Consider the following 13,861-nt stretch of genomic DNA (forward strand, 5'->3'; position numbering starts at 1 on the left):
AGGCAGCTCAGCTCAGCCCAGCCCCCTTCCTCCTCTACGCAGGGCAGGGAGAAGCCAGGAGGAGGGAGGGAGGAGACGCTGTGGTGTGTAAGAGGGAGGGGGGGAAATGGTGCCCCCCCCCAAAAAAATGGTGGTGCAGGGGGGAAAATTAACAAAAAAATAATAACGAAGGAATCCACACGATCCATGGACCATCCATCAGCCGGATCCTGAGGGCAATTGAGCCGGATCTGGCCCTCAGACCGTAGTTTGCCAACCCCTGTTGTAGATGATGACCTCCAAGCCATCCTAAATATCTCCGCAGAAGATTACAGAAAGCTTGGCTTATTGCTCCATATCCAAAAAAAAACAAGCACCAGAAAATGCATTTTGCTTTAAATTAATCTTTCTAATATATAGCGGTAGGATTTAATGTATTGGAACCTGACATTATGACTCATGGCACTTAGCAATTTGATGGTGGTGTAATAACTGTGGTTTTAAAACTTTAAATAAAAAAAGAGGCACACACGCACCCATCTAGATTTAAATAAGAAAAAGCCCTTTATTTCCTTGTTACCCTTCAGAAGGGAAATGGGGTTTCTAAAGTCCTCATGTCGAAGGCACAAACATTTTGCAGAAAGGTGCATAGCAGAAACACTGCGGCTTCGGACCTACAGGAGCTCCGTACACACAGAGGAGAAGGACCACTCGCCATCTTTGAACCACACGTCAAAGGCAAGATCCTGCTTGCTCATCTGAAACGCCAACTGTGGCTAGAGACCACCAGAAGTTGCAACAGAAGGCTGGTGGTCCGTTGGGGGGTGAATGGGGCCCTGCCCCACCACGTTCAGTCCGCCCTCAGCCAGCCCCCACCTACCTTCCTGCCTTAATGCAAACCAACAGTCGCTCTGCCTGTCATTTGCTCTGACACCTCGAATCCAGGGGTAGAATCTCACCCAACCTTCTCCAACCACAGTGCTTGTGAGCATTCCAATCTTTCACGTCTCAGAACTGTCCCAATGTCTTCATTCTTTGGCTAGCTCACTGAACGTCAAAAGGCGTTTTGGTGGCATTTGTGTCCAGCTTATCTTATCCTTCCAGAGCTGTTGGTTTCTTGCTCTCTGCCCTCCCGCTCCCATTGTGCACCAGCTGGGTGCAAAATTGGCAGGGCCTCCTGCAGCCCCCTCTATGCCCATGGAGGAGAACCTCTTGTGGCGAAGGCACTACAACAGGAACACGAGGGAAACCCACACCCGGGGAGGAGCATTGATGCCGACGATGCACACCTGCAAGGCCATTATTAAAGAAGAAGAAAGCCTTTGGAGATTTCCAGCAATATGCAAGGCAGTGGGAGGGACGAGGGAAGGACTGTGAGGTCAGGGAGAGGAATCAGGAACTGTGCGAGGCACTGAAATCTCACCCCCGCAACCATTTGCAACACCCTCCCTGACATAGATGTCAACGTTTCCCTTTTTTTAAGGGAAATTCCCTTATTCCGAATAGGATTCCTCACAAGAAAAGGGAAAAGTTGACAGCTATGCTCCCTAACCCCATTCATTGTCTTCTGCACTTGAAGCAAGTTCACTGCACAATCTGAGATGCTTGCCTTGGGTTTCCCTAAAAATACTGCAGAAGATGCTGTGGTGCAGCCTTTGGACTGGGATGTGCTGACTGCAGAGTTTCACCAGTACATATGCAGACCTTGATTATTGATGCTTCTTGGGAGAAAAGCAATGACAAACCTAGATAGCATCTTAAAAAGCAGAGACATCACCTTGCCAACAAAGGTCCGTATAGTTAAAGCTATGGTTTTCCCAGTAGTGATGTATGGAAGTGAGAGCTGGACCATAAAGAAGGCTGATCGCCGAAGAATTGATGCTTTTGAATTCTGGTGCTGGAGGAGACTCTTGAGAGTCCCATGGACTGCAAGAAGATCAAGCCTATCCATTCTGAAGGAAATCAGCCCTGAGTGCTCACTGGAAGGACAGATCCTGAAGCTGAGGCTCCAAGACTTTGGCCACCTCATGAGAAGAGAAGACTCCCTGGAAAAGACCCTGATGTTGGGAAAGATGGAGGGCACAAGGAGAAGGGGACGACAGAGGACGAGATGGTTGGACAGTGTTCTCGAAGCTACCAGCATGAGTTTGGCCAAACTGCGGGAGGCAGTGGAAGACAGGAGTGCCTGGCGTGCTCTGGTCCAGGGGGTCACGAAGAGTCGGACACGACTAAACGACTAAACAACAACAAAAGAAAATACACGAGTCATGAGTGGAATTGGCCTTGAATTGCAATCTCCTCCTACGGCATCCTGAGATCCAGAAACTTTCATTTTTTTTAATTTTAAAAAACCGAAGCTCTTAGAGGGTTAAGTTTTCTGAGTTCCCCCCTTGTGCACTGAAAGCAGAAATGCAGACCTTGGCTTAGCAAAGAAGAGGGCAATGTCAAGCTTCGACCAAATGAGTGGTCCAGACGCAAACTCCAAGGGGGAATAACCTCTTCGCAATGCCGTGGAGTCATTCCCAAAAAGAAAAGGAAAACCACCCGCCCACTACGGTTTCACAGGAAAAAAATGTCAGTCCCTGGAGAAGGCACTGCAGCTCCCACCAAGAGCTTATTGATGCTTCTGAACACAGAGATGGTTTCATATTTCTCCAAAAGTCACATTCTCAGGCCCCGACCCTAGGATGTTGGACATTGGTTGTTGACTGGAAGGGGAAAGGCACTCGTCACGGTCCCAGTGAGTCGTCTTTCCTATTTTTGTTATGAGAGGAGTCCTAGGGCTGGAGACAGGCTCAGTGAAGCCCTGAGACTCAGGGATCAGTTCATCTCTTCCAGGGACGGAGGAGACCCCAGAGAGACAAAGGATGCTTCATGGATGAAGATGACCTGGGATCAACTACTTGAGCACCAAAAAAACGTATCACCCATCTTGCGCTTCTCTTCTCTTTTCCATCTTTTCCTTTTTTTCTGTCTTGTTAACTGAAAGGCACCTAAACAGAGGTTGCCTCCAGCTCAGGAAACCAATGTGAGAAACGACCAGGGGTGGGGGAAATGAACCTCTCCTTTCTGGGGAGCACAATGACCCCCCCCAACACTTCCTGAGCAGGCAAGAGGGCAGAGGGTCATCTCTCTGAGCATGGTGCGCACACAACTCCCTCCAAACTGGGGGTCACCCTTGACAGCGTGGGCAGGCTTTGGGTGCAGGACAGCCAGATGGAAGACCGCCTGCCCTTCTCCTGAGCTTGGAGCTGGGATGCGAGCCAAGAGCATCCTTAAATGCCACTTCCCCAGGTGACTCTTGACATTCCTTTAGCAGCTATTTCAGGATGGGCAAACACATGGTCTGCTCTGGGTCTTAGCATTTGCACTTAGTGGGTTGTGAGATTGCATGTGTTGTCTCTTCTGCGACGGGAGACACACAACTCACCATTGCCATAAGCGTCACAAGTCTCACCACTGCCTATACCAGGTCAGATTATAAATCTGTCTGGCTTAGTATTACCAGTTCTGACTGCCAGCAGCAATTCTCCAGCGGCTCAGGTAGAGGAGAGTCACATTTTGCCTTGTTCCCTTTTAAAACCCGGAGATGTCCAGGACTGAATTTGGGACTTTCTGCTTCGTAAGTGGCCGCCCTGGCAGCCAGCTGTGGAACAAAATGGCAGGCGTTGGCACCGTGCGCCAGCCGAAACTCAAACCCAGCTCATGAAGCTGGCTTCTTATTATTTTTAATGCGAGAGCATTTCACCAGCTTTTCCCAACCTGGTGCCCCCACCCAGATGTTTCGGACTACACCTCCCATCAGCCCCAGCTGCTTTGCCCCAAGGGCACCATCCATTTTTTAGAAAACAGTCCCACCAAAGTTTTGTAATGCCAGCTATAAGGGGGACGATGTCCAGCACTCAGATCCCAGCGGTGAGAGAGAGAGAGAGGTTGTGCATCCCGTGAGGTTGTGCAAAACACAGAGGTAGCTAACAGCAGTCCACAGCTTGCGGGCAGTTGGTGTGGATCAGAACTAGGCTCAGTGCAAAAACCTGCTTCCGGAGGTAGGCAGACGTTAAGTCCTTGATGGGCAGCGGTCTGCGAGCACGTCAAAATGAAACTTCTCCCCCAATCACTTATTTTGTCCCAAATCCCCAAAGCCAGCCATCACACAAAAGTACCGTTTTTCCCCCAGGCCCAGCCTCCACCCCTTTCCCTTCTTCGTTATCGATGAAAACAGTTCCTATTTTCTCTCTTTTAAAAAAAACAAAAACAAACAGTCTTTGGTAGCAAAAATTCCCCGCGTTGGCCGGAGTAGTGCAAATGAGGAAGGAGGAGCCTGACGAGCGTCAGCCGGGACTCTCGTTTCCACAGTTGTCATTTCTTAAAAGGGAAGGAGGCTGTCTGGACTTTCAGGCCTGGAACGGGTCTAAAGAAACAGAAGAAGATGGTCAACAACAAGTCAGGAGGACACCAGGAGAACAAAGATGAACTGCAGAGTCCCAAGTAAGCCGTGTTAGCAGATAAGCTACAGGGTGAGGAAACCAGTGAAAAAAAGACAGTCACGGAACCAAGAAATTACACAAAACAAAAAAATTACCGTGAAAATCCCTGAAACGAGAAGTAATCGACTATAGAATAACAAAAATAAAAAAAATAAACTAGAATTAAACGAAGACTTTATGAGATGCCGGCTATAAAACTCGTTTCACTGAACTAATCAGTTTCCTCAGAAGGAAATAAAGAAATTATAAGATTTTAAGTGATCTCAAACAAGCTCAAGAGCAGGGCTGAAAATGCTTCCTCGAGTTTACAAAAAAGGTATGAAAACCTTTTCATGTTGGCAGAGCGTATATGTATGTGAGAGGCTTCCCTGGCATCTTTAATACATGTACTTAAGACGTCAGGTGAAAACATTCTTCTTCTCCCAGGCCTTTGGCTAACTGAATAAGCTAGAGCATGGGTAGGCAAACTAAAGCTTGGGGGTCGGATCCGGCTCAATCGCCTTCTAAATCCGGCCCGCGGACGGTCCGGGAATTAGTGTGTTTTTACCTGAGTAGAATGTGTCCTTTTATTTAAAATGCATCTCTGGGTTCTTGGTGGGGCATAGGAATTTGTTCACCCCTCCCCCCCCCCAAAAAAAATAGTCCGGCCCCCCACAAGGTCTTAGGGACAGTGGACCAGCCCCCTGCTCAAAAAGTTTGCTGACCCCTGAGCCAGAGCTTTTTAAACTGCTGGGGAAGTATTGTTTTGTTTGTTATTATGTTAATAAAGGTATTATTATTATTATATTGTTATGTCTTTTTGTGTGTTTATCCTGCAAACTGCCCTACAGTCCTCAAAGGAAGGGTGGTATTGAAAGTTAATGAACAAATAAATAAAATAAATTATCAGGGTTGTAGTCCAACGGCGGTGAAGGCCTCATCCACTTTTCCCAGGGTCCCCACCCACCACAGGGCAAACGACCCCTGGAAGGCTTCACATGAGGGAAATCGACCCTCGTACGGAAAAGACTTCTGTAATGCACAATAAAAGCAGCAGAAGCAAACATCAGGAGAGCAGGAAATGGGGTTTCCCTCCAACAGCAGCAGGGGCAAGGTCCTACTCACCTCTGAGGTGGCACTGGCCTGTGTGGAGGGGGAAAAACAAAGAGTCTTTGTTAATGGTTTGGAAACAGATTCTGTTGCTGCTATACCCATATCAGGAGTAGACATTCTTCCAACTTTTCCTGGTCTCGAGTTGGAAAATTGCTGTACTTAGTAACTCAAGAAAACTCTCTCGGTTGCAAGACTTTGCAAGCAACTGAACCAAGGACTTGGAAGCAAAAGACCCTCTCCGGGCTCAGAGAGAGGAGATGACTTGTAACACCTGCAAATAGTGTGTGCATGGATAGTGGTCTATGTTGGTATTTGCCTAGAAAAGGCAACTCTGCTAAACAGCTGTTTTCTGTGCAGAGCTTAACCCCAACAGAGTCTCCAACAGACCACATAAACACAAACTGCCAAGGCGAAAAGCCCACAAGACGCTTTCTTTCAGAATTCCTAAAAATGATACGAGAACTCTTAAGCCCGGACATGGTTCCAGGGGAAACAGTTGGCCAGAACCCCACAACGATTGCTTGATACTGCAGTTTCTGCCCATCTATATTCTTCCAATGGGACGCGGGTGGCGCTGTGGGTTAAACCACTGAGCCTAGGGCTTGCCGATCAGAAGGTCGGCGGTTCGAAGCCCCACGACAGGGTGAGCTCCCGTTGCTCGGTCCCTGCTCCTGCCAACTTAGCAGTTCGAAAGCACATCAAAGTGCAAGTAGATAAATAGGTACCGCTCCGGCGGGAAGGTAAACGGCGTTTCTGTGCGCTGCTCTGGTTCGCCAGACCCGGAAGCTGTATGCCGGCTCCCTTGGCCAATAAAGCGAGATGAGCGCCACAACCCCAGAGTCGGCCACGACTGGACCTAATGGTCAGGGGTCCCTTTACCTTTACCTTATATTCGTCCAACAGCAGCCCCCTCCTTGCTTCCACCACCCCACTTCTGTGGTAACTCCAATCCTTGTTGTCTGGCTTCCTTGGTAACTTAGAGGTGCTAATGATCAAGCGGTAGATAAATGTGTTAAGCAAATTAATAGATAAACAAACTTACTTCAGCGGTCTGGAGAGGGGGCTTGTGGCATTGAGACCTGCCGGCTTGGCATTGGCTGGAGGCACCATGACCAGCAAGGCCTGACCCTGAGCTGGCGGCAGTTCTTTAGCCAGGAGGGGGTTCCCCGGGAGCGGCCGGCGTGGTGGCCTCTGCTTTGGATCGACCTGGCAGGGAAGGAAACATGGTCAGAGACTGCCAAATGAAGAGGACAGGATCAGGCCAATGCCCCACCTAGTTCAGAATCCTATTTTCACAGTGGCCAACCAGAGGCCTGTGGGAAACCAGCAAGCAGGATTCGACCACAAGAGCAACTCTCCCTTCCTGTGGTTCCCAGCAATGAGTATTCAAAAGCATTGTTGCTTCTGATTAGGAAGTCAAGAATAGCCAGCCTGGCCAATAGCCATCAGTAGCCCTCTTCTCCTCCATAAATATATCTAACCCTTTTTTAAAGCCATCCAAGTTGGTGACCATCACTGCCTCCTGCAGTGACCTTGCACTGCTGGAATAGCTCAGTCGGTAGAGCATGAGACGCTTAACCTCAGGTTCGTGGGTTCGAATCCCACGTTGGACAAAAAGATTTCTGCATTTCAAGGGGTTGGACTAGATGAGCCTCGTGGTCCCTTCCTACGCGGCCCTTCTATTACTATGACGCTGTGCGTTTTATCTGTCCTGAGTCTTCCAACTGTCAGCTTCATTAGCTGTCTCGTGTAGTGCAATACGGAGAATCTCTATCCGCCTTCTCTGGGCGATGCAAATTTTATAAACTTCCATCGTGTCGTGAAAAGTAATCCAAGAAAAAAGCACACCAAGAACTCAGGCCAATGTAAGTTTCAATAGTGGGAGTGGTCCCTACTCGCAAATCAATAGTAACAAAAACTAATCCATTCAAAAGTATGTATTCTGACAAGGATTATAAACTCAAATAGAGATTACAGACTCCAACAGAGATCACAAACTCAAACTCATAAAAATATGTATAACACAATAATTCATTACAGAATTAGTGATAAGAGTTTATGAGTAGAGATAAGTTCATGTTAGTCCAGATTCGTCATGGAAGTCTTAGTTTCAATCATTGAGCAGAAGTCAGAAGTCAATTATGGATTAGAAACCAGGACAGGGCCCTGTTTTGATGTATTCACCTTCATCATCTGGAAGTATCAAATATTACATGAAAATACATTTAAATTCTAAATTATCATAAATTATAATTTATAAAACAGTATTATATAACATTTGAAACTATTGAAACTTACATTGGCCTGAGTTCTTGGTGTGCTTTTTTCTTGGTATATTTAATAACAAGAACTCCAACTTATTTAACATGGAAAGTAATCCAAGCAGTGAACCAAACATCCCATCAGCTGACTTTGAGGACCAATCCCTGCCCACCAGGTCCTATAAAAGCACTGAACTGAGAGGTTGCTCTTCAGTCTGAGCAGGAAACCGCCCCAGCTCCTGGTGAGAAGAAACCACCTAAATCCTTTAGGTCACGGTTTCCCAAAATTGGGTCCCCAGCTGTTACAACGCCCATCATCCCTAGTTTGGGATGTAACATCACTGTAGCAGTCAAGAACGACACTTCCTGTTTGCCCAGAGTGGACATACAGGGGAATGTTACTCCAGCCAAGAGGACTTCCTGCCACACCTGTCTGGAGCATCTTCCCCCTGCGTGTGACAGGTAGATGGGCGTGATCCTGGGAGACCCCATAAAAGGGCCGGTCATGCAGCCATCTTCCTCTTGTTGCTCTTCTTCTTCACCATTTCTTTCTTGGTGTATTTTGCTGTCTGCTGGCTCTTGGCCAGCAGCACATGGGCTCATCCCCATATGGGATGAACTCAAACTCTCTTCTGTTGTTGTTGTTTGTTGTTTAGTCATTTAGTCGTGTCCGACTCTTCGTGACCCCATGGACCAGAGCACGCCAGGCACTCCTGTCTTCCACTGCCTCCCGCAGTTTGGTCAAACTCATGTTCGTAGCTTCAAGAACACTGTCCCACCATCTCGTCCTCTGTCATCCCCTTCTCCTTGTGCCCTCCATCTTTCCCAACATCAGGGTCTTTTCCAGGGAGTCGAGTCTTCTCATGAGTTGGCCAAAGTCTTGGAGCCTCAGCTTCAGGATCTGTCCTTCCAGTGAGCACTCAGGGCTGATTTCCTTCAGAATGGATCGGTTTGATCTTCTTGCAGTCCATGGGACTCTCAAGAGTCTCCTCCAGCACCATAATTCAAAAGCATCAATTCTTCGGCGATCAGCCTTCTTTATGGTCCAGCTTTCACTTCCATATATCACTACTGGGAAAACCAGAGCTTTTCTCTTCTGTAGCTACAAGCTAAAGCCTGCCTTCAGGGAACCTACTGTGAACTGAATGTAAGTAAACATCTTATTAGAGTGGACGCTCAGGTTGCGAACATGATCCGAGCGGGAGGCACGTTCGGAACCCGCAGCATTCACAACCTGCAGCGCCACATCTGTGCAAGTGTGGGTCGCGATTCAGCGCTTCTGCACATGCAGAAAGCACAATTTAGTGTTTTGCGCATTCGCAAGCGCCGAAACCTGGAAGTAACCCGTTCTGGTACTGCCGGGTTCATCGTGGTGCGCAACCCAAAAACGCGCAACCTGAAGCGTCTGTAACCCGAGATATGCCTGTACTTTTAAAAGACTGTTGTGTCTTTATTCTTTTTAAGCGGGGACAAAGGGGATTTACCAGGAAAAAATCCAATCTGGACAAGCTAGACTGGATTGCTTAAGTAAAGAGATTTTACCAACTAGCTTCCTGCTATATACAGGTGAATGTACTCTGCTACTGATTCACTAGTGTGAGTGAGGAAGGATAATATTTAATCAATATATTCTCTCCTAGTATCCACAACATTCCCACCCCTAGCTAGCAGGACGAAGGGAACTGTAGTTCAAAAACAGCTGGATCTTGAAACAGCTGGATCTTGAAAGGGTGGACTGCCCTGAGGCCTGTTCCGGACTCACCAACGCGGTCCTGACGGGGCTGGTGGGAAGCGGCTTCTTCGGCGGAGGGAGTTTGTTTTGCACGCCGAATTTCGCACCAGCGGCCGCGGCGGGGGATTTGTTGAAAGGCAGCGGAGGCGGCCTGGAAGGCTTGAGGTCTTTCGGGAGAGCAGCAACCGGGGCAGGGGCAGGGCGGAGAGGGCGGACCACGTTGACCGGGTGGGAAGCGCCTTGGGGAGGGTTTGGTTTGGGAGGGCAAACACCCCTTGTTGCCTGTAGAGAGAGGAGAGAGAGAGAAGGCAAAGGTGAATTTCCCCCTCGTTTAAGGCGGAGGCAGTTTCCGCAGTTCCACAGAGCGAAGGTGCAAATGAGCGGACACGATCCTGTCCCCTCCCCTTACGAGCATTTATTTTAAAATCTGCACATTTCTAGCGGTTTCTAAATTAGGGTTCGGCACGCTGGAGGAAGACCACCTGAGTCGAGAGTCTGATAACCAATCCCCAATTTGCTGCACACTTTCGAGCTTGCTTGCATCAAGATTTGAGGAGCATACAAACGTTTGTTAAAAAACAACCCAAAAGCTTTTCTTTTGGGAATTACAGTGGACGCTCAGGTTGTGAACATGATCCGTGCGGGAGGCACGTTCGAACGCGCAGTGTCCACAACTCGCAGCGCCACGGGTTGCGATTCGGCACTTCTGCGCAAAGCGCGATTTAATACCTATGCGCATGCGCAAGTGCCGAAACCCAGAAGTAACCCGTTCTGGTACTTCTGGGTTTTGGTGCATCCATAACCTGAAAACACGCAACCTGAAGCGTCTGTAACCCGAGGTATGACTGTATAGAGACGGAACTACCTAAACTGTATAGAATTCTATTTATGTACACTACTAAAGTGGCAAGAATGTTACTTGCCCCAAAATGGAAAGAAGAAGAAGTCCCAGTAAAGGAAGAATGGAATACAAAAACTTATGGAATATACGGAAATGGCAAAACTCACCGGAAGAATAAGGTAACAAACTTTTAATAAAAGAATGGAAATGGTTTGTTGAATATATGCAGATAAATTGTAACAGATAAGAACATTGGCAGGATTATTGTAATAACCTGCAGTCTCATAAGAGCATATATTTAAAGTGGATGAATAAATGAGCAAATCGAGTTGATTTGGATATGCAGAAGATATTAAAAATAAATTTAAGGAACCGCAGAAAGAGGGGGAAGGAAGTCAAGTTTTGAAATGTTAAGATGATCGTAAATTTGATGAAATGTATTAATCTGAAAAGTACACACACACACACACACACACACACACACACACAGAGTGGTACCTCTGGTTGCAAACAGGATCCATTCCGGAGGCCCGTTCGCAACATGAAAAGAATGCAACCCACAGCGATGCGTCTGCGCACACGCGGGTTGCGATTCGCCACTTCTGCGCATGTGCGTGATGTCATTTTGTGCTTCTGTGCATGCGCAAGTGGCGAAACCCAGAAGTAACCCTTTCTGGTACTTCCGGGTCACCGCAGGACGCAACCTGAAAACGCTCAACCTGAAGCAAACGTAACACGAGGTATGGCTGCATATCAAACATTTCAGGAGCATACTCACTTGGCTGGAACTGCTGGCCGCAGTTTTATTGGAGAAGGAAGAAGAGGAGGAAATGTCTTGCAAAGTGAAGGCTGAGTTTGAGTGTCCCTGATTTGCCTTCCGATTGACAGCTCCATTCCTGCCGGGAAATACCAAAGGGAATGGAAGTTAACTTCTGGCAAATGGGGGGGGGGGGCCTCCCTTCAGATCTGTACGGAGGAGGAAGGGAGAAAAGAGAGAGGTGGGAGAAGGACAAAGGAACTTTCTAACAAGGCCCACCTGAAACTGGGCCAAATGCAAACTCTGAGCTCTAGAGTGCCCACCTATGGCCGATTCGCACTGGAGGAATTTGCACCCGGGAGTTGTGCAGGACCTCCCCGGAGGCACCAGTGAAAGCTTTCGTGGGCACTGGGTTGACAACCCCCGGTCTATACACTGACTCCCAGCAGCCCTCCGTGTTTTCAAGCAGGGGACATGCCCAGCCCTGCCTGGAGATGCAGAAATCGAACCCAAGACCCTCTACCTCTCTTTTAAATCAGAACCAGTGAGGGCGGTGAAGGTCCTGTGTGAGTGTCTGGAAGCGGTTGGAGGATGGATGGCGGCTAATGGATTGAAGTTGAATCCTGACAAGACAGAAGTACTGTTTTGGGGGGACAGGAGGCGGGTGGGTGTGGGGGACTCCCTGGTCCTGAATGGGGTAACTGTGCCCCTGAAGGACCAGGTGCGCAGCCTGGGAGTCATTTTGGACTCACAGCTGTCCATGGAGGCACAGGTCAAATCTGTATCCAGGGCAGCTGTTTACCAGCTCCATCTGGTACGTAGGCTGAGACCCTATCTGCCTGCAGACTGTCTTGCCAGAGTGGTGCATGCTCTGGTTATCTCCCGCTTGGACTACTGCAATGCACTCTACGTGGGGCTACCTTTGAAGGTGACTCGGAAACTACAACTAATCCAGAATGCGGCAGCTAGACTGGTGACTGGGAGCGGCCGCCGAGACCATATAACACCGGTCTTGAAAGACCTACATTGGCTCCCAGTACGTTTCTGAGCACAATTCAAAATGTTGGTGCTGACCTTTAAAGCCCTAAACGGCCTCAGCCCAGTATATCTGAAGGAGCGTCTCCTCCCCCATCGTTCTGCCCGGACACTGAGGTCCAGCTCTGAGGGCCTCCTGGCGGTTCCCTCACTGCGAGAGGCCAAGTTACAGGGAACCAGGCAGAGGGCCTTCTCGGTAGTGGTGCCCGCCCTGTGGAACGCCCTCCCATCAGATGTCAAAGCGATAAACATCTACCTGACATTCAGAAGACATCTGAAGGCAGCCCTGTTCAGGGAAGTTTTTAATATGTGACATTTTAGTGTATCTTTCATCTTTGTTGGAAGCCGCCCAGAGTGTCTGGGGAAACCCAGCCAGATGGGCGGGGTACAAATAATAAATTATTATTATTATTATTATTATTATTATTATTATTATTATTATTCTGAAGGTAAAGCAGAGTACAGTGGACGCTCGTGTTGCGAACGTGGTCCGTGCAGGAGGCACGTTCACAACCCGCAGCGTTCGCAACCTGCAGCGCCGCTTCTGCGCATGCACGGGTTGTGATTCGGGACTTCTGTGCATGCACAAAGTGCGATTTAGCGCTTCTGCACATGTGTGACAGCCGAAACCCGGAAGTAACCCATTCCAGTACTTCCGGGTTTCGGCACACCCGTAATCCGAAAAAACACAACCTGAAGCGTCTGTAACCCAAGGTATGACTGTATGGACCTTTCCCAGATGTCTTGGTCTCTGTGCAATGAGAGGCTTATTTCTATTACAGAATAGTTTTCCTTCAAAGGAAGGGGCAGCCGAGAGGACGAAAGTGGACGTCCACTCTAGAACAGGGTTTCCCAAACTGTTTTGGGGCTACCGTTCCCATCATCCCTGACCACTGCTCCTGCTAGCTAGTGGCGATGGGAGTTGTAGTCCAGAAAAACAGCTGGAGACCTAAGTTTGGGAAACTCTGATCTAGCGCAAGGCCTAGGAAATCCCGAGAAAGAGGGGAGGCAGCCTCCTGGGTCTCTGCTCACCTGTAGGTCTCGTGGCTCTTTCTTAAGCCTTTGAACCACTTGTTGAGCAATGAGCTTTCCCTCCGGTAGTACCAATAGAGTCCGAGGGACAAAGCCGGCAGGAACAAGAAGAAAAAGAGCAGCAGGACAATCAGGACGGCTTCGTGATCTGTAGGAAGAGGGACAGGGATAGGAAACGGTCATGAAACCAAGGCGCATAAAGGGATGGGCTTGGTTTATGACACAGGTTGTCAATCTAAGCCATGCATCGCAGGGGGCTGGGCTAATGATGCTCGGGTCCCTTCCAAGGCTACAATTATAGGATTCTATGTCGCGCTGTGGTCTAAACCACTGAGCCTCTTGGGCTTGCCAATCAGAAGGTCGGCGGTTCGAATCCCCGCGACGGGGTGAGCTCCCGTTGCTCGGTCCCAGCTCCTGCCAACCTAGCAGTTCAAAAGCACATCAAAGTGCAAGTAGATAAATAGGTACCGCTCCGGCGGGAAGGTAAACGGCGTTTCCGTGCGCTGCTCTGGTTCGCCAGAAGCGGCTTAGTCCTGCTGGCCACATGACCCGGAAGCTGTACACCAGCTCCCTCAGCCAATAAAGCGAGATGAACGCCACAACCCCAGAGTTGGTCATGACTGGACCTAACGGTCAGGGGTACCT

At 48.7% G+C, this 13,861-nt stretch overlaps 1 protein-coding gene across 3 annotated transcripts in view; it reads right to left on the reverse strand.

Annotated features, from left to right (window-relative positions):
- Window positions 1-520: 520 nt before the first annotated feature.
- The window catches only part of ADAM33 (ADAM metallopeptidase domain 33), a 94,369-nt gene continuing 81,028 nt past the window's right edge, over window positions 521-13,861 (reverse strand). For 2 of the 3 annotated variants that reach the window (XM_083571122.1, XM_083571123.1), the window contains exons 19-24: window positions 13,217-13,364; window positions 11,171-11,288; window positions 9,582-9,833; window positions 6,601-6,764; window positions 5,571-5,588; window positions 521-4,390 (exon numbers count right to left, since the gene is read on the reverse strand). In XM_083571122.1, coding sequence (XP_083427248.1) covers window positions 4,339-4,390; window positions 5,571-5,588; window positions 6,601-6,764; window positions 9,582-9,833; window positions 11,171-11,288; window positions 13,217-13,364 — 752 coding nt within the window. In that variant the 3' untranslated portion in view covers window positions 521-4,338. Of the gene's footprint in view, window positions 4,391-5,570; window positions 5,589-6,600; window positions 6,765-9,581; window positions 9,834-10,890; window positions 11,289-13,216; window positions 13,365-13,861 lie in introns of all 3 variants that reach the window. The other variant, XR_014538424.1, reaches the window with a different exon arrangement.

Source organism: Podarcis filfolensis (assembly GCF_964270895.1).
Source record: "Podarcis filfolensis genome assembly, chromosome: 9".
Taxonomy (NCBI): Eukaryota; Metazoa; Chordata; class Lepidosauria; order Squamata; family Lacertidae; genus Podarcis; species Podarcis filfolensis.